The sequence below is a fragment of the Haliotis rubra genome, unplaced genomic scaffold (genome assembly GCF_003918875.1).
Source record: "Haliotis rubra isolate DU_JTF1 unplaced genomic scaffold, ASM391887v1 Scf511, whole genome shotgun sequence".
Classification (NCBI taxonomy): Eukaryota; Metazoa; Mollusca; class Gastropoda; order Lepetellida; family Haliotidae; genus Haliotis; species Haliotis rubra.
Genome location: NW_025767204.1, coordinates 234,409 through 259,991, shown reverse-complemented (window position 1 = coordinate 259,991; position 25,583 = coordinate 234,409). Strand labels below are relative to the sequence as shown.

Here is a 25,583-nt window from a genome sequence, read left to right as displayed (position 1 = left end):
CCACCACCTATGGAGATCGATCCTTCACCAGATCAGCTCCACGACTCAGGAATGATCTGCCATTAAAACTGAGACTTATAAATAACTTGGCCACTTTTAAAACCAATCTCAAGTACTCACCTTTTCTCAAAGACATAAGACTAGACCGAGTGGACATTGCTGATACATGTGACATGCATCCTCTCAAAGCGCTTTTGAGCAGTTATACTGACTGGATTCTTGCGTTATATAAGTTCTTAGTTGATGATGATGATATATATGATGGTTGTATTTTAGTTACGTTATGGTGTGCCTGCGTGCCTGTGAGAGGTAAGCCTTGAAAATGTGATATTCAGGTTGCTAGTCTTGAGATTCCAGCTACTCAGTCCCACAACGATACACTGCTAATGGACGTCCCTCCGTCCACATGGCCTCGTGTCACGCTCGATCATACAATTTGTACAGCTGAATTCTATTTTGATCCTAAACAGACCCGGTTTCCAGTATGAATATTTAAAAATATCATTTAAAATTCCTTGACATTTTTCTTTACCATGCTGTGATGTAAATCTACGAATAAGACTACATAAAGACAATTGACTGTCCTTGCAATTTGTGTTAAATGGAACAAAAACATAATTATTTTGCTGCGTTATATTTGTATATTTGAGATAACATTCACATGTTATTATAATACATGGAGACTGTTCCATTTTGTATACCATTGTGAACAAAAACAAATTAATATCCAAGCATTCACTGGTTTAAACCGAAGTACCAATGCTCAATCAATGACGTTATTAAATATAAGAACAACGCTCAGTCACGACTTTATATGACTCATTCGCTATGAATCATTCACCTATTCTACTGTTCAGAACATTACTGATTAAAAGTATGATCACACAGTGTAAAAGAAAATGATATTTTTGCCTATTAGTAACTTCCAGTGAGATAAATAAATAAGATTTAAATTATATATATCGCCCGCCCTTTCGTTCTTGAAATAAACTCGACAGATGAGCAATATGTTGTGGCCGTAACGATCCAGGAGCTCGACCAAGTGGTGGTTGTGGAATTGGGTTTAACGTCGTGCTTGAGAATATTTCGCTCATATGACGACGTGCATGCGTGTGTATGTGTATGTGCGGCTGCTTGTACTAGCCCAGACTGAAGCTGGTGTTATAGTGCTAGCCCACTGAGATACCATGCCGCAGTGAAGCATGAATACCCCACTCAGACACATTATACTGACTCCGAGCCGACCAGTCCTTGTTGTACTCATTAATGCCGAGCGCCAGGCAGGGACCAACAAGTACCATATTTTAACGTCTTTTGGTATGACACGGTCGGGGATCGAACCCGCGACCTTCCGCACTCCGGGCAGACGCTCTAACCACTACACCACGGAGGCGGTCCTGGACCAAGTAATGACCACGGATCAAGACAGGTGTGCAAAAATGTGACCTGACCAATGTCAATATATGTCGAGAATATGTCACTTGATATAAAAGGGCGCGCACCCCATGTTTACGGAGCACACTAAACATTCTGATGTGAAATCGTATCTCCCAGCTGGCCACAAAACAAACGCAAATTATTTCATAATAATTGTTTGCATATTGTTGCATGTTAAGTACACAAGTAAACAGCTAACATTTTTGACCTGCAAAACATAATGTTAATTATTTGTGTGTGGTTTTGATTCTCATATGATTATTATCAAAAAATATATCGCCAACCCCTTTTCTGTTGGATATTGTTAGGTGTGGATTTGGTTAACTTGAATAAGTAGTTAATCCAGTTAGCTAGAGTGCAGACAAAGCAGGAAATACACAGCCACTCTTACGGTATTATCTGCATGTTGTGATTTGTGGATAGGCTGGCCGCGTGATCTTTGTGTTCGGGTTTCTTTCTGTGGAAGGACTCGCACTTGACAATTAGAACTGGTGTTTTCCATGGACATGTACTCAAATAGTTTGTAGACAGCAACGACACTTTACAAGATTTGAAGTCTAATGTGAAGCAGGACAACATAGTGACTGTGGGAAGCAAGGAAGACATGACCTTGATGACATACACTTACAGTTCGTTCAGGACCCATGAACTTCCACCCATCTTCCAGCATAAGGGAAGTGGGGTTTTTTAAAACAGTATCTGGGTTTACCGTCAGGTTAAAAGTGAGAAACCTGAAACGGAACTTGATACTGGATTGGCGTTTTCGATTATCTCTGCAGACAAATATCAGAAGAAATTCAGTGACATAACATTGAACATAACAAGTGACCTGATGATGTCCTATACCCAAGAACCATATATGAGAAGAAACCCTTGATGTGAGTGTCGAGTGTCAAGAAGTATATTACAACAGGGCCACCACTCTCAAGGGGGTCGTGATTGAGGCAGATTTAACGAGAATGCTAAAGTCACAAACTAGGTTGGAGAACATGCAACACAAACATCGTCAAGAAGCCACCAGTTCTATATCCCATATCGTATAATGGGTAGGTTTCACGGCAGGATAAAGCAAGCAGATACAAACGGTATCCCAGGGCTGATACACTGATAGAAATGCAAATATTCAAAGTTCAAGTTTGTATTACTTTCAGTGTTTATAAATAAAAATGGTATCCCTTGTCAGTCTGTGATGGAGTCTGAAACATGGAGAAACTACAATGATAATTGTTATTATTATCAAAATATTAGATTAAATATTGAAGATCAGTATCTAAGTGGGACGTAGCTAAGACGATTTACAATTTTGGAGATACAATTGAGGAGGATACGTGCTTGTAAACTCTCTGTTGACCTATGCTGAATAAGGCCTTTCCCATATTTGCCCCTATACTACATTTATCAACAAAAGGCCCAATCATTTCAATACATCGCAATGACAGGGCTACTGCCAAACATGATAAAGCTACCTGCGTGCGCTGAAAAGTCGAATTACCATGTGAAAGTAACTTCACAATTAGTACTAGTCAAACAAAGTTTTATTTTTTACTTTTGCTACATTTGGAGCAACGTAAGTTACAGTGACTTCTCTTGTGTATAACGCTTCACACAGAGTGTACATCTGAATTTGCTACGTGTATGGAAGCATACGTATGGCGTGAAAGACACGCGTTAAGTCGTGACCCTTGGTACTAATTTGTCTGTCCGCACACAAGACTACGTATTGAGCTATCGAAACAGTACTATGGTATTTGGATTGGGTAAGGTCCTTTTCGGCAAAGATATAAGTTAGTGGGGGTTAACTGAAATTCTGTCAAGAACTATATCTCAGTTTACAAACTGGTGATTGAGTGCATGTACTGAAAGTGTAGTTTTGGAGATAGTTGTGTTGCATGCAACCTTGCTGGCAGAATGTAGTTTTAAGAATGTCATGAGACATTTGTTTCTATGAATGTTTTGAAATGTTCAAGCATTTCAATTTTAAAGGGCCAACTAATAAAGATATTGCATCAGCCTTACAGTGTTCCGTCAAATGTGCATTAATAGGTGTAGTGTCATATCACTAATTTTCGACCATGCTCACACCCACACATTGCCAGTGCATATGGTATACACCCTGAATCCAAGGTTCAACTTTAGAAACCTCCCCAAGTCCACATGTGGTTTGAATTTGCGTCCACGACTCGGTTATGACTAGCGAACATCTTGATCCGGAGTAGCAGGCACAGATCAATGCCTTAACAATTCAATGTAAGGAGATATATAGACTCCTCCTCGGGGCATGACCTAACCATTTCTGCTGGGGGTCTATATCACCTGGAGTACGTCATTTGGTACTGTGTTTAAGTGTTAATCAGTCGCCCTAGCCGTGACAGATGTTTCCACAGGACGTTTTACACGCAATTCTCAGTTTCGAGGTGGGGTACCGACTGTTTTCAGTGCGACTACATCTATATCTCGTGAGAGCCTTCCTTGATTCAGGTGTTGTTGCCTTTCATGCCATATCCGACATTAGTTGATCATGTTTGGGTTCTCTGTCCAGAACATTCTGTAATGTGTAACCCTCATCTAGATTAGCAGGAATTTTGTCCATCAACGAAATTTCGTGGCTAAACAAGAAATCTCACATGGTTTCGATAAAACGACTTTCCTTTCTACACGCAGCCCAGACAGCGAATGAGACTTCTCCCAGGAAACGCTGCCTAGTCGAACCAAACAAGATTTTTCCAGAGAATATGAAGTCTCCCCAACACTGCAGCCTTCTGCATTACCCAGAGTGTCAGAAGGGCTGTGCTCCCGGTGGAGAACCCGGGCACCCTCCTGATCTGCGCCAAGAGATCAGGAGGTACCAAACCAAGGGCACCGAGAACAATGGGGAGCTTGACGACAGTGTGCTTGGGATGCAAGCGAGACATTTCAAAGGCGAGGTCCGCATACTTAGTATGCTTTTCCTGAATCTTGCAAATCACATTGGTGTCTAAAAGGACCGAAAATTCAATGATATATATAAATTCATTGGCTTTATCAAAACGGACAGGATCAGGTTTGTTGGCTGGAATTCTTCTGAGGCTGTATATAGGCCTATCCCAGAGAAGTTTGAAAGCATTTTCCATGACGTCCTGGACATGTTCAGGGTCGTACCATGGATGGACCTCGGAGTCAAAGCTACAGGCATGTCGCAGACGGTAGTAAAAGCAACGAGCCATGCCATGATGTCGTTTAAGATATGATGCTTGTGCCAAGGAAGGGCATCCACTGACAAGGTGTTGGACAGTCTCTGTGAATTCATTGCATAGTCGACATTTCATATTGATATTCTTTTTAAGAATCACATTTAGGCGATTGCGAGTGGGAAGTGACTGGTCCTGAGCAGCAAAAAGGAAGCCCTCAGTTTCACGTTTAAGACCAGCCGACTTCATCCAGGCTAAGGAGTCGGTGGGATTGCTATTCTGTTCCTCACACTGCATGTACAGACGATGCAATGGCTTCTCAGAAAGCTTCTCCACGAAAGACTGACTCTGGGCAGAGTTGGTGAAGGACTTCACCTGGTTTACTCCCATCGCTGTACCGTCCAGCAGTATATCGCCATCAGCAAAGTCAACCTCAAATGTCAGATTCTGTCCAACAACCTTGGCACGCTTAAAATAGCTGTGGAATTCCTTGCTTTCATCATGCGTCTTCACATGCATCACCAGAGGATCATCCGATAAATAAATTTGTGCAAAAGTACACAATAAAATTCTATCATGAAGGGCCTCCACATTAATCAAATCCCGACCTCCATAATTGATAGGCATATATAAACGGTTAAGAGAGGAACGAGGGTGGCGGGCTCTGTTATCAGACATGATCCTTCTGGTCAGGCGGTCAAGACTCTGGATGTCTTGTTATGTCCAATCAACCACTCCAAACGAATAGGAAAGGACTGGCACAGCAAAAGTATTGGTGGCTTTGACCTTGTTTCGAGCATTTAGTTCTGAGCTCCAGATTTTCTTTAAGCGAGATTTGTACTCGGCGAGGTTTGTCTTGAATTTGGGCACTCTGGAGCTTGTCTCGAACTTGCATTCCAAGATAGGTGCAGGCCTGATCTTCCACAAGATGCTCAATAACTCCTCCCCCCTGTAACTTCACCGATCCACCATTAACTACCTTGCCACGTTTCAAATGAAGAGTATTACCTTTGTCGAGTCACAATGTCATGCCAATATCATTAGAAAAAGACTCGTCAAGAAGAACCTGTTCTTTCAAAATGGTATCTCCTCTGGCAAGGACTGACTGACTGAGTTGGTTTTACGCTGCTTTTAGCAATATTCCAGCAATATCACGGCGGAGGACACCAGAAATGGGCTTCACACATTGTACCCATGTGAGGATTCGAACCCGGGTCTTCGGCGTGACGAGCCAACGCTTTAACCACTAGGCTACCCCACCGCCCCTCTGGCAAGGAGCTCGATGTCATCCATGTAAAGGAGATGAGTAAGCGGTGTTGGGGATCTGTGCTGAGGAGGTCTGGGATGGTAGCCTCTCCTTTCTGTTGAGCAGAAAGCTCAAAGGATTTAGAGACAAACAAAAAAGCAAAGGACTGAAGGAGTCCCCCTGGAAAATTCCCCTTCTGATTGGAATCGATTCCGAAGTCTGCACCTGCCCTTTCGAGTACATCTCAAGTTGAGTCGACCAGCAACTCAATAAAGACTTGAGTAAATCAAGTAGTCGCCCAGGGAGGTCAATACAACGAAGAGACTTCAGAATCCATTCATGAGGGACAGAGTCGTATGCTTTCTTGTAGTCAATCCAGCACATGGAGAGGTTGCGGAGATATGTTTTAGCCTCTTCCAAAATCATTATTTGTACAAGAAGTTGATCCTTGCAACCCCAACATCCCTTTCACGCTCCATTCTGCTCTCTGTAAATTATATCACTAGCAGAGCAGTATGATGACACGAGGTTTGTCAAACACCATGTGAATAATTTGTATTGTGTATTCAAACATGTGATAGGGCGGAAGTTTTTGGGATCAGTCAAGTCTTTTTTGGGGGGAAGGAGTATTGTGCGACCTTTGCAGAACCATTGAGGAACATCACCTGTGTCCACGAGAGAATTGAAACAGTGAAGTAATGGTGTTTGGACACAGGGGAATAGTTTCCAGTACCGGTTTCGAATGCCATCAGGCCCTGGAGCTGTATTAGATTTGGACTTTTTGATGACACATTTTAGGCAATCTGGTGAGATGTAACAGACAAACGACCTAGTTACTTTCTCATGCATTGCATGGTCATAATCGCGGACCCATGGTGCCTCAAGGTTACAGTCGCCGGGTACAGACCAGAACTGTTTCCAGAACCTTTCATTGGCATCCATGGGAGGCCGTTCATCATGCTCACCATCACCATTTGTTTTAAGTTGCCTGTCGAAGTGTTTTTCATTATTTCTGAAAAGTTTATTTTGTTTGATGGATTTAGTTTTCTTTTCCCATTTTCTCTTTTTTCAGTCCAAACCTTTGTTTTTGCCTTTAGGGAATCGGCAATTTGAAGAAGTATCTTTTCTTGGGTTGTCTTATACTGTAATTCTAATTTTCTATTTATATAGCGCACATATCCAGGCAACTAGTGCGTGTTCAAGGCGCTGGTATTTTTTCCCTCGATCATTGGATGTCAATCTCAATGGCACGTCGTATTATCAATCTCAACTCCCTGGGGAGTATACAACTCTTGCAGCCACTAGGCGCTCCGAGTTAGTGTGGCCTTATCATCCTAACGAGGTACCCATTCACAGCTGGGTGGACTGGGACATACAGTCTGTGGCCACCATCTGGTCATATACCAACGGATTCGTGGGTTCTTTTAAGTGCACAAGGTTGTGTACTGCAGGGCCCGGTTGTTCAAAACTCGGTTATCTTAACACTCGGATAACTCTTAACCGACTGTTAAATCCTTAACCCGCCGTTAGCTAACCGAACGTTAAAAGAGCGTTGCACAGTCCATGTTTAACACTGCCGTTTACTAACGTATCCTCAACCACTTGGAGAAAACTCCCACTCGCATAAAATCGGAAGGCAATTAAAACTTGTTGCTCAAGTGTAAGTGTCCGCGATTTGTTGGTCTTTTAAGATCGTCTCTTAAAGTATCCACCAAATACTCGATAGACCTCCTTCCAAACCTGTAACGCAGACGCAGTTCTCTGTCCGAATAGCCTAGAATGTTTAAATCGTAAGCTCTATAAACTTTCTCTTGTCCTTGGTTCTTTAACGGCACCATGAACGCAGCATTCGGTTGAATGATCAACGCCATCTTGCCGATGTTAAACAACCCGGTTAACTATTTAGCGGCGGTCCGTAGGTGTGATAACTTTAACGCCAAGATAACGACGGGTTAAAGATAACCGGGTTTTGAGAAACGCTTTAACCACTTGGTTAACTTTAACGGCCGGTTAAGAGTATTTAACCAGTGGTTAAAAGATAACCGAGTTTTGAACAACCGGGCCCTGTACATTAGGGATTGTGACAACACTGAAAGAGTCTGCACACAAAGTTCACTCCACGGCTTTTACACCCGGTCACAGGTGGACACGATCCCGACACCTCAACCTGGCTGGATCACTAGCCTGGCGCCTTGGCCAGCTCGCCCACCGCGCCCCCCTAAAGTAGTACTTGTGAAGACTTGAAAGTAGACAAGTGCTCCAGTATGAAAGTGCCCCAATGTAGCAACCTGACTCAGTTCTACGTATACGGTGGTAAAATGTGGAATCCGATTTCGTAAATTTTAAGTAAGATTTAAATAAGAATTTTGCTATATCGGTGCTAAGATCGCACCCTCAGAACATGTACATGAAAACGATAGTTAACCGCTGGTACAAAGTACATTTGGTAACCAGCTCAGGACAAAAATAAATAGATTCTATGTCAAGATATAGCAACATCTTAAAATGGTTAGCCATCTTTCTGAAAAAGCATTTGTTTTGCAAATGATATTCTCATGCTTAATAGAATATGCTATAAACCACATATCACCATGCACTGTGTTTAATTGTACCCTGGTCCACGAGACCTCAAACATTGAATAAACTGTTAGTCCGTCCGTCATACCATTTGGAATAATTTGGACAGTTTACTTGCTTAACGTTTTTAAATGTTAGAAGTAAAATGTTTCCATTACATTTCCGCAGATAGAAATGATTAGGAAATTGTACAATTTCAAATGTTTTGCACACTTTTGGTGTACATGAGATAAAATTTGCAACTGTGCGCATGGCTATTTAGAGAAACACACACCAAACAAATGAGTTGTGCGCCTTTGTGTGTCCTTTCAAAACCATATATAGGCAGAAATGCTCAATCAAACCGGAAGAAATATATTGGAAATATAAGGACATTTAACTAATTGCTTTTGCGAGAGCTCGGCATCACGACAGAGTCTGTATATAAAGTCACAGCTCATTAACCTGGACAAAGTACACCAGCGGGGAACATTTAATTGTTTGTGGCCACTTGAAGTTTACTCTAAACTTATTTGCAACTTTGCAACTATTTTTCTTTAAATGCAAACTTTAAGTGTTTGTTTTGTTTGTTGTTTAACGCCGCAATCAGCAATAGCGTTTTGTCGGCGGAAACATTAAGAGCTTACTTTTATTGACAACTCAAAGACATACCCAGTCTAAGTAAACTTAGGCTCAGCATTATTCGTTACACTGCTATGCAGAGACTCAGTATAAGCAGTGTAACGAGTAATACTGAGCCTAAGTTTACTTAGAATGAAGATATACCCAGATAATATTTGAATTAGCAGTTTGCCAGTGATATAGCGTTCACATAATTTGCAGGCTTCCGTTTTAGAATAACAATTGATATTCACGATTTTATTAAGTTATGGGTTTTTTTCATTTTTCAACATGCGAATGTAACTAGGAGATTAGGGTTTTAGAATTCGTGTCCCTCCTTGTACGAGCCATATCCGCTCTGCATCACTGGGCCGTTAGACATGCCAGTAATCTGGCTAATAGAACCCCATTATCTTCCCTTCAACGAAACCCTTTCTGCAATGCAAAAGTCCAAAGTGAAGCAAGTCTAGACTTGCTATGAATCTGAATCTCCGAGCTCAGTTCAGGGACTAGTTACTTTCAGGGGGAGACAAGAGTTTTGCCTGCTGTCGACACACGCCAGCAGAAAGACAACAAGCTTGTAAAACAGAGTGAACTTGACATGATGACTTATTTTGCGATTTTCAATCCTGAACAACCAAACCACTCTTAGGTTGACAAAACCAACATCACTTTTTCAAAATTGCTATATTCAAAACGTCAAATAAGGAACAAACTTTATGGATGAACAACTTCTTTATTCGGAAGATACAAAACGTCGCATCTTCCGAATAAAGAACTTGTTCATCCATAAAGTTTGTTCCTTATCTGATTCACCAACTTCTAAACATGCCACTCAAAGAAGTTAAAATGTAGAAAAACACAGCTCTAAGTACCTACTAGCAATGTAGCTTCTAGCAGGTTGCAACACAAATATTTGTACGGATCTTTTGTTCTTTACTGAATGCAGGGTCCTGTATTCAAGAACATACTGCATTGAATAATGCACGGAAACATCTCGCGTATTGCAATGATGTCGTCGGTTAACCTCCAGTAAACCAGGAGAGAGTAATAATATATGGCATAACCTAAAACACTATCAAACCCCAATATGAATAACAACATTCAACTAAACGCATGGCGTGTCAAATTAAATCTGGAGCCCTTTTCTCCCACTTACATTTTGTCTAAAGTACTGACAACGGAAGTGATTAAGCTGGTGATCAAGTGGAAACGTGTCAGCTTGCATAACAATGATATGCTTTGCCAGGCCCACATGGGTAGAAGCTTAATGAAGTCATAAGAACCTTGGCGTTAAAGCATTTGTGAAAATAACACAATGCGAACACAGTATATCACATAGAAGAACATTCTGTGATCAGCTTGTTTTAGTACTGATATAGTGAATATAGAAATACTGTTCAATACATTCCCATGATATCGGGAAGGATACATACGTTTCTGAGGCTTGAAAACATTTGAACATTTCAAAATTTACAAATTTTTACCGACCTAAAGAAATATTCATATTACCAACCCAAGTATACTTTGATAAGATTTGGAAAGCATCTATTACAATTGAAAGGAATCTATTGGAAATGTCTACAAATCCGGTCATGAAAAAAGTGCTTTCGCAAACGGCACTATACGCTGAGCATATGATTCAAAGATGCAGCTTCATATGAAGTAAGCGTCAGGAAATACCGGGAAACGTACGCAAGTCCGGTCTTAGCATGTATTTCCTTCAGTATTTACGTTCATTTCAATAGTGTTCTGACCCCGTAAACATGGGGTGCGCGCCCTTTTATATCAAGTGACATATTCTCGACATATATTGACATTGGTCAGGTCACATTTTTGCACACCTGTCTTGATCCGTGGTCATTACTTGGTCGAGGACCGCCTCCGTGGTGTAGTGGTTAGAGCGTCCGCCCGGGGAGCGGAAGGTCGCGGGTTCGATCTCCGACCGCGTCATACCAAAAGACGTTAAAATATGGTACTTGTTGCGTCCCTGCCTGGCGCTTGGCATTAATGGGTACAACAAGGACTGGTCGGCTCGGAGTCAGTAAAATGTGTCTGAGTGGGGTATTCATGCTTCACTGCGGCATGGTAACTCAGTGGGCTAGCACTATAAAACCAGCTAAAGTCTGGGCTAGTACAAGCAGCCGCACATACACATACACACACATGCCCGTCGTCATATGAGCGAAATATTCTCAAGCACGACGTTAAACCAAATTTCACCTCACCTCAATAGTGTTCTATGAGGTTTCTAATGACGAGCAGGGAGCCAATTGCAGTCTGAGAATAGAAACACAATATCAAACGACTGAAGGTAAGCAATAACGTCACAATCGTCACACATTTTATGAACAACGACAACAATGACAAATTTTTATCGTTACCAAAGCTTGAGTTAATTTCCACTTTGTGTGAAAGATTCTGGCCCTGGGCGGATTGTTATCCTATGGTAGCCACCAAGCTGTGAGAGAACTTCTTAAATGTCGTAATGATTAGTTAAAACTATTCGACCAGGCCTCTATCGGGTTTGACCCCGCGAAGTATCTCTTGTTCCAAGGTACGAGAACACAACAGAAACTGCACCAGTGCACACAATTTCAAAATGATCGCATTCGTGGTGTTCCAATTGTGAATATCCCTTTCATATCTGGTAGTAGACCACCAGCTCCGGGATCCGGCTAAGGTCATCTGCATTTCTCAATTGCCTAGCTACTCTAGGGAATGTAAGTTATATTAAGCCTTTTTCAGATAGAAATATTTTCCTTACAATTAAGCTTTTTAAGGTTTTACCGTTAATCGAATGGTTAAGTCATAGTAGGACGGTGAACAAAATATGCCACGTCGCTTGTAGAAATGGTGCGCAATGCTAATGCATGCCATGACTTTAAGCGTACACGGAGCCTTTCCCAGACAAGCTTCCCATTTCCCCGAACACCTGAAGAAAACTATGATTTTTTAGACAATAATGTTTTGCAGCACAAGTTTCCCCTGGGGTCCTCTTTATGTGGCCGATACTCGAGACAGAGTCTTCTGTTGCGTTGACGTTTTGAATTGACTGTAGTATACACACACGTTCCTTCATCCACTTACCCGAAATGATATTTCCACATTCTCAGCTCCCCAGAACGACATCCCATCATCATACGTTCCAATATGAAAGAAGAAGTCCCTATCTATTGCAAACAGTCCTCCTGGCATGGTAGGACTCCTGAATAAAAAAGACCATCCGCGATTATTCGATCTTCCCTTTTAAAAAGTACGAATACTACTTACATACCACAGATGTATTTCGACGTTTACAAATATATAACATATTTAAACACGTTTTATCTTACAATAAAATTTGTCTGCAAGTGTATCAAACGCACTTTCTGGAATTCCATGTGCCTTCGGAGAAGGACGCCTATGTATCCTGGCATCCATTACACAATTTCTCACATATCGATTGTGTTTAAATGCAAAATATATCTCAAGAGGTGGACATGGGCAAATGCACTTTCACATACCTGGCGAAGAGGTATTTTCTACTGATTTCCCTTGGAAAGAGGTACTTTCTACGCACATCACTGGGAAAAAGGTACTTTCTACACACATCACTGGGAAAGAGGTACTTTCTACAGAGATCCCTGGGACAGAGGTACTTTCTACTGATATCCCTGGGACAGAGGTACTTTCTACACACATTCCTGGGACAGAGGTACTTTCTACTGATATCCCTGGGACAGAGGTACTTTCTACTGATATCCCTGGGACAGAGGTACTTTCTACACACATCCCCGGGACAGAGGGAATTGTCACAGACATTCCTGGGACAGAGGTACAAGAGGTACAAGCAATACTGGGCCGTATTTCACATAAATAAACGTGTACGTACTTTACCGGGGAGATGGGTGTTGCTCTGTCCTCAAGACGAGGAGTTTCCCAAGTGTATACCAACGACCAGGTAAATATTCCAACTTGAAGAACTTTAGCATCAACATTTGTCTTGAAGGCAAACGTTTTGCGATCAATTCCGGGTATGGCAGGCCAGACAACTCTTGTTGAATTCATACGTATTCTCATCAGCAGGGGAGGTAACCAGTCTGGTGTAAAAAAAGCAAAAGGTTTTATTAACAGAAAATTCAGTTCAAAGAAAGGCACAAAAATAGCATTCGTCTGTGATCACTTGGTGAAGGCGCTGTCTAAACGAAAATACTGACTGGATTGTGATATGTTTGGTGTTCTCAATAATTTTTTCAAGCTTTGATCATATTACGATCTTGATGTTAACAACGACTGGTAGCCGCCAATAAATTAATAATATCAGGGGCAGTAACTTCCTGCAAACATTAATATCAGCGGCAGTAACTTCGTGCAAACATTAATATCAGCGGCAGTAACTTTCTGCAAACATTAATATCAGCGGCAGTGACTTCCTGCAAACATTAATATTAGCGGCAGTAACTCCACGATAAACTTAATATCAGCGGCAGTAACTTCCTGCAAACATTAATATCAGCGGCAGTAACTTCCTGCAAACATTAATATCAGCGGCAGTAACTTCCTGCAAACATTAATATCAGCGGCAGTAACTTCCTGCAAACATTAATATCAGCGGCAGTGACTTCCTGCAAACATTTATATTAGCGGCAGTAACTCCACGATAAACTTAAAATCAGCGGCAGTAACTTCCTGCAAACATTAATATCAGCGGCAGTAACTTCCTGCAAACATTAATATCAGCGGCAGTAACTTCCTGCAAACATTAATATCAGCGGCAGTAACTTCCTGCAAACATCAATATCAGCGGCAGTAACTTCCTGCAAACATTAATATCAGCGGCAGTAACTTCCTGCAAACATCAATATCAGCGGCAGTGACTTCCTGCAAACATTAATATCAGCGGCAGTAACTTCCTGCAAACATTAATATCAGCGGCAGTGACTTCCTGCAAACATTAATATCAGCGGCAGTAACTTCCTGCAAACATTAATATCAGCGGCAGTGACTTCCTGCAAACATTAATATCAGCGGCAGTAACTTCCTGCAAACATCAATATCAGCGGCAGTAACTTCCTGCAAACATTAATATCAGCGGCAGTAACTTCCTGCAAACATTAATATCAGCGGCAGTAACTTCCTGCAAACATCAATATCAGCGGCAGTGACTTCCTGCAAACATTAATATCAGCGGCAGTAACTTCCTGCAAACATCAATATCAGCGGCAGTGACTTCCTGCAAACATTAATATTAGCGGCAGTAACTTCCTGCAAACATCAATATCAGCGGCAGTGACTTCCTGCAAACATTAATATTAGCGGCAGTAACTTCCTGCAAACATTAATATCAGCGGCAGTAACTTCCTGCAAACAATAATATCAGCGGCAGTAACTTCCTGCAAACATTAATATCAGCGGCAGTAACTTCCTGCAAACATCAATATCAGCGGCAGTAACTTCCTGCAAACATTAATATCAGCGGCAGTAACTTCCTGCAAACATTAATATCAGCGGCAGTAACTTCCTGCAAACATTAATATCAGCGGCAGTAACTTCCTGAAAACATCAATATCAGCGGCAGTGACTTCCTGCAAACATTAATATTAGCGGCAGTAACTTCCTGCAAACATCAATATCAGCGGCAGTAACTTCCTGCAAACATTAATCTCAGCGGCAGTAACTTCCTGCAAACATTAATATCAGCGGCAGTAACTTCCTGCAAACATCAATATCAGCGGCAGTGACTTCCTGCAAACATTAATATTAGCGGCAGTAACTCCACGATAAACTTAATATCAGCGGGTTTAACTTCATGAAAGCATTTGGTTCAGCAGATTCACTTGTGGAACAGGGATGCTAATGAAAACCATGGCTAACACATACGCACACTTAACCGATCTTTGAAACTGAGTACAAAGTTCATAATGCGCTAAAGTTATTATGCCTTTACTTGCATGTGACATGTAACTGTTGGTCTTGATTCGTTTATTTTCACGTTGGTTTCACGTAGCGTTCAGGAATGCATTCACACGTGAGAGAGTTGGCCTTGGACCGCAACATGCAGCAACTTCTGTTAGTTATAGCATAACATAACATAGCATAACATAACATAACATAACATAACATAACATAACATAACATAACATAACATAACATAACATAACATAACATAACATAACATAACATAACATAACATAACATAACATAACATAACATAACACAACATAACATAACATAACATATAACATAACATAACATAACATATGCCTTACTTGTGGTGCATTCTATGTGTGAGTCGAGGAATGTTAAGATTTTCCCTGAAGCGAATTTAGCTCCCAAAATCCGTGCCCGCATCAGTCCTTCTGGTTGCACATTCCTGAGGATCTTCACTTTCGGAAATTTCTTCATGTAAATCTCAAGGGGTTTCTTTAGATTTTCTGTCAGGAGAAAAGACTGATATCACATTTGCTAATGAGAGTAACTATAATGCAAGATGTATATTGTCATTTCAGTTCAACGTTATGCGAAATCCTATTTTACCATGACTCGAACCGTCGTCGACAAGAATTAGTTCCTTCAGCAGATGTGGCGGTGTCCTGTTGATCACAGAGTGCACACTTCTAATGAGCACTGACCAAGCCTCGTTCAGGAAACAGATGATGACACTGGTTGGCGGTAATGCATCCGGGTATGTCAGACTTTTACACCTGGAATGATGAATTGTGTACACATTCAAATAAATGGCTTTATGTAACAAGGGAAACAAACGTAAAACATGTTTTAAGTTACACTGTTTGACAACAAATGTTAAGGAAAACATTATGTCCCTTTAGCTTACGACGTTTGGTTACAATGACATTTAGACTCTATCATGTCATCTGAATCGATTTTCGAACAGTGGGTTTATTTCCTAAATTGTCGGACGTGATCGCTGACGCATCGGCACCCTCAGCTAACTGAAGCCACGTTTGATAATCAGATGCTTTGATGTAGTTTAAATTATACAATAGACAAATATATTAATTTCGATGAACGGAATGTCGCGAAAACCCTGTCGAAGAGATCCACACAAACCCCAACTACAGTCAGTGAAGGACTTTCTGTATATTCACAGAGAGTGTTTGATAAGATATAATTAATACCATGTAAATTCTCAAAGACTCAAAGGATTTGCTGAACCTTTTACAGATAAAGTTATTTTAAAGAGAAGGCCCAAGTTCAATTCTTTCAAAACAGTTGGTTTTCAAGTTTGTTCACCACTATCCCACAATATAAGCTTAAGTAGAAACTTCATTCCTGAGGAGTTTGTTACAATCCCACAGATACAGCTACTTATATATGTTAGAAATGATAGCAAATGTTAACAGTTTACTGAGAAAACAATATCATCTGATTGGCAAAATCACTGTAATTAAACATTGGCTCTTTCAAAAGTGGTTTACATTTTCAATTCTTTACCTAATCCACCTGATGAATTTATTACTTCCCTTGAGAGACCATTTTTCAGATTCATTTGAAACGACAAAAATGATAAAATTAAACGGAGCACTTTGAAAAAGGATTATACAGAAGGGGGTTTACGCATGATAGATATTAAAACCTTTGTTAATGCCATGAAATTATCCACACTGAGACTCTATTTGAGAAAAACAAATATGAATAATCCATGCAAGTTTCCATTAAATGATATACTAAAATATGGAGCAAATTTTCAGAATGTTGTTGAAATTGATAATCCTTTTTGGAAAGATGTTTTATTGGCAGGGAAATTATACTGTAATAAGAATACCATAGAAGCAGACAACATTAAAGGAATACTAGCACAACCTTTATGGCTGAATAATAATTTCAAAAACCCAAATCACTTTATCAGGCATTGGGCCAAAAATAAAATTTTAACAATTAAGGACCTTTGTAATGAAGATGGTTTTATGTCTCTTGAAGATCTGAAGCTCAAATTTGATATTAGAGGTACATATATGGAACTTCGATATGTTTTCTATATCATACGTGAATCATGGAAATTGACCATAAAACAATACAGAAATATCCATAACAATGATCTGGATGATAACTTTCTTCATAAAGATTTTATTGATTTGAAAAAAGGTTCAAGATTATTTTATGATAAACTCTTATCTGACAATATTAAACCTCATATTTGCCTAAAATGGGAAAACTTATTTTATGATATTGATTTTGATTGGCGTATGATTTTTAATATTTGCAGAAGGAATGTGAAAGATGTAAAACTTTTAGACTTTCAATTTAAATTTTTCAACAGAATTATTTATACAAAAAAAGAACTTATGAAAATGAAACTGGTTGACAATGCAGTATGTAGCCTTTGTAATGTTGATAGTGAAACTTTATGTCATGTATATTGGGAATGTGTTGTAACCCAAACCTTCTGGAAGGAACTTGAAAACTGGATAATCCGAAATATACAGAAATTTGAAATAACAAAGACCTTGGTTTGGTTTGGAATTTTGGGTAATAAGCCATTACTAAATCATGTAATCTTATCTGCTAAAAAATATATATATACTTGCACTTTGAAGAAAATAATTCCAAAAGTTAATAATTTTAAAAAAAAATTGAAAGACATTTATACGGTTGAAAATTTCATATCCAGGAGGAACAATAAATCTGATAAATTTTCAGACAAATGGTTTCCTTTATTCTCAATATTTAATTTCTGACGTAATCTTTAATCAAAGGGGAATAATTTTACTGTATGCTATCAGTTGATCTAACATTTTTGTTGAACCAAATGAACTTTGATCATGTATTTATGCATTAATTGCTTTACTTTATATGCTTGTACTCAATTATGGGAACAAATAAAAAGATTTAAAAATAAAAAATATCATCTGTTGTTACATCTGTGTAAAATCTATGTGAAACAATGAGAAAATAAGTGGAAATCACTGCAGAACACTACACTGACGACATCCTGGAGACACAAGTGGTGAGCTTTGGGCGCCGACCTCGTTCTGTTTTTCAAGATGACAACGCCAGAGAACACATTGCTCATATTGTACCACCAAACAGAGAACACATTGCTCTTATTGTACCACCAAACAGAGAACACATTGCTCTTATTGTACCACCAAACAGAGAACACATTGCTCCTATTGTACCTCCAAACAGAGAAAACATTGCTCTTATTGTACCACCAAACAGAGAACATAACCACCTTAGAGTGGCACAGACCAGACTTGTCACCCATCGAATATGTGGAAGATGGGTGATGGGGATGGGGCAGAATACTGTACCCTTTCTGCGAGCGCCTAGTATTATCACTGTGTGATAGTAATTCGTAACTTGCTCATGCCAAGGCATTGATAAGGATAACTGATGTATCACAAGTTAATTTCAGCTAATTGAATACCGTAGTTCACCAAGACATGTGCTGGTATGTCAGCTCATACTTACAGGGGGTCTCTCATGTCGGGAAGCCTTCTGTCAACAGATATCAAGTTGCTTGCATATTCATTGAAGTCATTGTTGGAGAAACCTGCTTTGTACTTCTCTTTATCTTCTCCATGAAGATTCCCCTCGTCGATATGAACGGGCTCCCCCATCTGCCCTACAAAACACGCAACTTGTGTCCATTGTTTGACATTCAATGTACATAGGCAATACCATTGTGTGGTATGGGACATACATTATCAAATACTTGGTAACACCATGATAGTATAATAGTTCCTGTCAGTGCATACATAGTAGTCAGGCCTTTCTCACAAGATCATAACACTTTTAATCTGCGTGTCCTGTCCCATTACAAACGCCTGGATTAACGAATCATGAGCTGAATGCATGACATATTTCATGGATAACGGGTTGGTTGAAAATTAATTATAATTAAGATGTTCCTAGTTGCGGCAACCTAAGCGGACAGCGCTCCAAGTAACTTGGCGGCATATAACGGAATACCCAGGAAGGAAACTTTTACATCGAGACACCCTAAGCTAGACACAACGGGTGTTGAATTTTGAACATTAGCATATATTCGCTTATAGCTGAAGCAGATAGTGACATTTCATGAAAACGACATCCTGTAGCTATTGTAAAAATGCATTGTGTTCTCAAATCTTCTCAAGCAGACCCGTGAAGATCCGGGATAGAATAGGTCTTCAGCAACCCATGCTTGCCACAAAAGGCGACTATGCTTGTCGTAAGAGGCGACTAACGGGATCGGGTGGTCAGGCTCCCTGACTTGGTTGACACATGTCATCGGTTCCCAATTACGCAGATCGATGCTCATGCTGTTGATCACTGGGTTGTCTGGCGGTATTTACAGACCGCCGCCATATAGCTGGAATAGTGTTGAGTGCGGCGTAACACTAAACTCACTCACTCTTCTCTAGCAAGGCAGATAATTCAAAATACCCAATGCAAAGGATTGAGTATGTTCACATTCCATTGCCTGACGCTAACCATTAGGAGGGCTTTCGTGAACGAACACTGTCTTAAAGAATAGCCGATGCCCGTGATGTGATAAACTAGTACGATATATGCTATACGATATACGTGAACGGGACACGATTGAAAACATAACCTTGCAAAAACAGCACCATCAACCTATAAACCTGAGTATATTTACTTCCAGATGAACTATACCACCCTTCCACAATATTTTATATATTTCTACAGACTACACACAGTGCTGACTAAGGCTCAACATCTGTCTACGTTCCTATTGATGCAATGAAATTCAGCGCGTTTTGGATTCTGCAAACGATCTGCAATTACACTGATCCTGTTACTATCTGTAGCATATTAGAATATGTACTGACCTTGTCCCTCGTCATCAAACACTAATGGTGGATATTGCTCCTCTTCAGGTTGTGCAGTAACTTCCTGATGCTTATCTTTTTCAATGTCGCCTTTGTGCTCAGCAGCAGCTCCTCTTGGTTCATTACCATCCTTAACGTCGTCTGCGTCGTTTCCATTGTCATCTTTAAACTTTGCTTCTGGTTGGTTATGGTTCTCCCCCAAACCAGCATTAACTTTCTGTTCTTTAAAGACTAACGGCTGTACCACTGAGTCGTTCGAACTGTGTGTCTTTATAATGAGTTTGGCGTTACTGTCACTGTTGATGACGAACCTGGGCAAAGCGTCTGATTGTTGTGCTTCAGAGCCAATGGCTATTTGACGATTTAGAAAATAGTGTCCAGTGTAGACAAAAGTACAGATGATATATGTGACTAGCCCTACACTAATTACGTGCCACCATCGTCGTGGCACCCACTTACGCACGGACCTACACAGAGACGCACGCAACATCTTGTTGTATTCACAGTGGTGTAGATCAGATGTAATCCAGGTCAGCGGTCAGCTCTATTCCAGGTAGCTGGCATCTCGCTATTGCAGTTAACATCTGCCCCTGCCACTCAGGCTGTTCCTCCAAATACGGGATGACACGTTGGGGAGGAACTGAAATGTTGCAATATCGAATTTAACACGCTCAAAAAGTTCGGTTCCCTTTATGTGTAGCCTATGGATGAAAACGATTCTTTTTACACAAGGTGGTGCGACCAAATCATTAATACCAACACATACCAAATGTCACGTGAGCCTTTTTCACAATAAATTAAATATATATTGATAATCAGGTATACAATGTTGAATAGTTTAACTCAACATTAGATAATATGACATGATTTGATAATGAAAACTGTATGCCAGTGGCTCTACAGGGCCGACTAAGATTGTCACCTACCAATGATGTTGATCCTGATCGGGCATGACTGTGGACATATCTGCCATATAGTATTCTTGAAACGTGTTGCATCAATAGACCAACACAAGCACAAGCTGTCACCCAATGTCTATAGATTGTCCTTGCCATGACTTCAATGGCTGAATCGATGCGGCAATACACATGTTACTGAAGTGCCGCGCCTGCGCTGGGAACAAATGACATTTGACAAAGAAAACATACAGATGAATTATACAAATTAATTTTAAAGATATATGTCCAATAATGTGCGCAGGTTGCGTATAAATGGTGATCCGTGAAACATTTAAGGCCTGTTCAACAAACACAAGTTAAATAACTGACAAAGTAAATCAAGTACTCACCCTGACTCCTTTACATTCAACACCATGGCTGACTTTCGATGTAGATAATAGTTAATTAAATATCGAACGATTATCGATAAATATCGGAGTAGTAACTATGCCGATAAAGCCTGACAGAAATCAACATATTTTCAAATTGATAATTGTAAACAATTCTTCTCATCGACGATATTTCCAATTATCGATTTTTTAGCAAGTCATATTGAACATGGTATACTGCATGTATCAGTAATCAGACGTAAATGACGGGGGTCTGCAGGTGGCGGAATCATTGTTAACCGGATTACAGGATGATCACACTAGGTTGGGTGGTAGCCGACACAAGGTTGACTGGTCTATCACACTAGGGTGGGTGGTAGCCGACACAAGGTTGACTGGTCGATCACACTAGGTTGGGTGGTAGCCGACACAAGGTTGACTGGTCTATCACACTAGGTTGGGTGGTAACCGACACAAGGTTGACTGGTCTATCACACTAGGTTGGGTGGTAGCCGACACAAGGTTGACTGGTCGATCAAACTAGGTTGGGTGGTAGCCGACACAAGGTTGACTGGTCTATCACACTAGGTTGGGTGGTAGCCGACACAAGGTTGACTGGTCTATCACACTAGGTTGGGTGGTAGCCGACACAAGGTTGACTGGTCTATCACACTAGGTTGGGTGGTAGCCGACTCAAGGTTGACTGGTCGATCACACTAGGTTGGGTGGTAGCCGACACAAGGTTGACTGGTCTATCACACTAGGTTGGGTGGTAGCCGACACAAGGTTGACTGGTCTATCACACTAGGTTGGGTGGTAGCCGACTCAAGGTTGACTGGTCTATCACACTAGGTTGGGTGGTAGCCGACACAAGGTTGACTGGTCTATCACACTATGTTGGGTGGTAGCCGACACAAGGTTGACTGGTCTATCACACTAGGTTGGGTGGTAGCCGACACAAGGTTGACTGGTTGATCACACTAGTTTCACTGGTAGCCGACACAAGGTTGACTGGTCGATCAAACTAGGTTGGGTGGTAGCAGACACAAGGTTGAATGGTCTATCACACTAGGATGGGTGGCAGCAGACACAAGGTAGACTGGTCTATCACACTAGGTTCAGTGGTAGCCGACACGAGGTTGATTGGTCGATCACACTAGGTTCAGTGGTAGCCGACACAAGGTTGACTGGTCGATCACTCTAGGTTGGGTGGTAGCCGACACAAGGTTGACTGGTCTATCACACTAGGTTCAGTGGTTGCCGACACAAGGTTGACTGGTCTTTCACACTAGGTTGGGTGGTAGCCGACACAAGGTTGACTGGTCGATCACACTAGGGTGGGTGGTAGCCGACACAAGGTTGACTGGTCTATCACACTAGGGTGGGTGGTAGCCGACACAAGGTTGACTAGTCTATCACATTAGGGTGGGTGGTAGCCGACACAAGGTTGACTGGTCTATCACACTAGGTTGGGTGGTAGCCGACACAAGGTTGACTGGTCTATCACACTAGGTTGGGTGGTAGCCGACACAAGGTTGACTGGTCGATCACAGTAGGTTGGGTGGTAGCCGACACAAGGTTGACTGGTCTATCACACTAGGTTCAGTGGTAGCCGACACGAGGTTGATTGGTCGATCACACTAGGTTCAGTGGTAGCCGACACAAGGTTGACTGGTCGATCACTCTAGGTTGGGTGGTAGCCGACACAAGGTTGACTGGTCTATCACACTAGGTTCAGTGGTAGCCGACACAAGGTTGACTGGTCTTTCACACTAGGTTGGGTGGTAGCCGACACAAGGTTGACTGGTCGATCACACTAGGGTGGGTGGTAGCCGACACAAGGTTGACTGGTCGATCACACTAGGGTGGGTGGTAGCCGACACAAGGTTGACTTGTCTATCACATTAGGGTGGGTGGTAGCCGACACAAGGTTGACTGGTCTATCACACTAGGTTGGGTGGTAGCCGACACAAGGTTGACTGGTCTATCACACTAGGTTTGGTGGTAGCCGACACAAGGTTGACTGGTCGATCACTCTAGGTTGGGTGGTAGCCGACACAAGGTTGACTGGTCTATCACACTAGGTTCAGTGGTAGCCGACACAAGGTTCTTTGGTCGATCACACTAGGTTCAGTGGTAATCGAAACGAGGTTGATTGGTCTATCACTCTAGGTTGGGTGGTATCCGACAATAGGTTTATGGGTAGATCAAGTAAGGTTAGGTGGTAGTCGACAATAGGTTGATTGGTAGATCACACAAGGTGGGGGGTATCCGACAATAGGTTTATACGTAGATCAAGTAAGGTTGGGTGGTAGTCAACAATAGGTTTATTGGTAGATCACACAAGGTGGGGTGGTAGCCGACAATAGGTTTATTGGTAGATCAAGTAAGGTTGGGTGGTAGCCAACAATAGGCTTATTGGTAGATCAAGTAAGGTTGGATGGTAGCCGACAATAGGTTTATTGGTAGATCACACAAGGTGGAGTGGTAGCCGACAATAGGCTTATTGGTAGATCACACATGGTTGAGCTATGGTTGATAACACGAGGTTAAGCTATGGTAGATTACACGACGTTGGGTTGTAGTAGATTAGACTAGGCTGAGTTAAAGTGAGTGAGTGAGTTTAGTTTTACTCCGCTTTTAGCAATATTCAAGCGATATCACACTAGATTGAGTTATTTTGAGTTATGCCAAGTCTAACGAGGTTGAGTTATATCAGGTCACACAAGATTGAGTTATACCAGGTCACACGAGGTTGAGTTATACCAGGTCACACGAGGTTGAGTTGTACCAAGTCACACGAGGTTGAGTTATACCAAGTCACACGAGGTTGAGTTGTACCAGGTCACACTAGGTTGAGTTATACCACGTCACACTAGGTTGAGTTATACCAGGTCACACTAGGTTGAGTCATACCAGATCACACGAGGTTGAGTTATACCAGGTCACACGAGGTTGTGCCGAAGTTCACCACACTAGGTTGTGTTTTTATTGATCCAAGATGTGGTAGATTACAGGAGTTTGATATATAAGTAGAATTGATGTGGCTCGATAGACTTTGATAACCCGTTGCTGGGTAGTGGTAGATGACAAGAAGTTGTGTTATTGGGACATACCACTACCATTAGGCTAATCCTTAGTCTCTGAATATATTTTATATCCACCTCTGGTAGAACGCTTCTATAGATTTTAAAGAGACAATATTTGAATAATAAATAGTAATCAACTTAATATCTTCCACTCAAGAATCGCTTCAGTTTTGTACAAACAATTACAAAGAATACGTCAAATACAATTTTCAGATTATGGAAATATCCAAAGCTCAATGTGACAGATGATAACAGACTATATCATATATATATATATCTGCCATTACACATCCGTATACTGTTGCAGAAGCAAATATACTGAGGACAACGCTACATCCCAGCTCTGTGGTAGCGGATATCAACAAGGTCCCTGTGGTATATAAACATTGTCTTAGCTCGGACGTTCATATCAGTATATAGATAATATTAGGCACACACTTCTTACCTCACCACCGCCATAAAGCTGGAATATTGCTCAGTGCGGTGATGATGAACAACAACCAACCTTATCTCGCCGAAGCCATTAAAAGTTCATTACTTCACATGGAGCATGAGCACTTTGTTCATACAGCACGTCCGAAATGTTTGATATCACACATGGACCATATGTACTTTATATCATACAGCACGTCCGAACTGTTTGATATCACACATGGACCATACAGCACGTCCGAAATGTTTGATATCACACATGGACCATATGTACTTTATATCATACAGCACGTCCGAACTGTTTGATATCACACATGGACCATATGCACTTTATCTCACCTAGCACGCCGTAAATGTTTGATATCTCACATATAGCATCTAGGACTTCAGTTATCTAGCACCCTCCTAGATCATCTCCACTCAGTGGTTTATCTTATGTGGGCACACACCATATCTCAAAAAGGCAATATCTCCTGGGGCCATGCATCCTCACTATCATCAAGTGTCCAGCTATAAGACGCCCCTGGGGCCATGCATCCTCACTATCATCAAGTGTCCAGGTATAAGACGCCCCTGGGGCCATGCATCCTCACTATCATCAAGTGACCAGGTATAAGACGCCCCTGGGGCCATGCATCCTCACTATCATCAAGTGTCCAGCTATAAGACGCCCCTGGGGCCATGCATCCTCACTATCATCAAGTGTCCAGCTATAAGACGCCCCTGGGGCCATGCATCCTCACTATCATCAAGTGTCCAGGTATAAGACGCCCGTCTGTAAATAATCGAATCAGGACCAGACAGTCCAGCGACTGACACAATGAACATCGACGTATACAAATGGGATACGATGACACGCACCAACCAAATCACCATCTTGACCACCCGATCCCCTCACTCGCCTGTCACAACAAGTATTACTAACCCGTATTACCACTGTCTTGGTGATATATATATTGTTCCTTTCTTGCAAAATACACACTTAAT

At 41.3% G+C, this 25,583-nt stretch overlaps 1 protein-coding gene across 2 annotated transcripts in view; it reads right to left on the bottom strand.

Moving 5' to 3' along the window:
- LOC124292293 (polypeptide N-acetylgalactosaminyltransferase 1-like) overlaps positions 1 to 20,823 on the bottom strand; it is a 31,731-nt gene extending 10,908 nt beyond the window's left edge. Inside the window, exons 1-7 of one of the 2 annotated variants that reach the window (XM_046729358.1) lie at positions 20,735 to 20,823; positions 19,809 to 20,448; positions 18,445 to 18,598; positions 15,547 to 15,713; positions 15,279 to 15,443; positions 12,902 to 13,109; positions 12,118 to 12,235 (exon numbers count right to left, since the gene is read on the bottom strand). In XM_046729358.1, coding sequence (XP_046585314.1) covers positions 12,118 to 12,235; positions 12,902 to 13,109; positions 15,279 to 15,443; positions 15,547 to 15,713; positions 18,445 to 18,598; positions 19,809 to 20,298 — 1,302 coding nt within the window. In that variant the 5' untranslated portion in view covers positions 20,299 to 20,448; positions 20,735 to 20,823. Of the gene's footprint in view, positions 1 to 12,117; positions 12,236 to 12,901; positions 13,110 to 15,278; positions 15,444 to 15,546; positions 15,714 to 18,444; positions 18,599 to 19,808; positions 20,631 to 20,734 lie in introns of those variants that run through there. The other variant, XM_046729357.1, reaches the window with a different exon arrangement.
- Between the last annotated feature and the right edge of the window lie 4,760 nt (positions 20,824 to 25,583).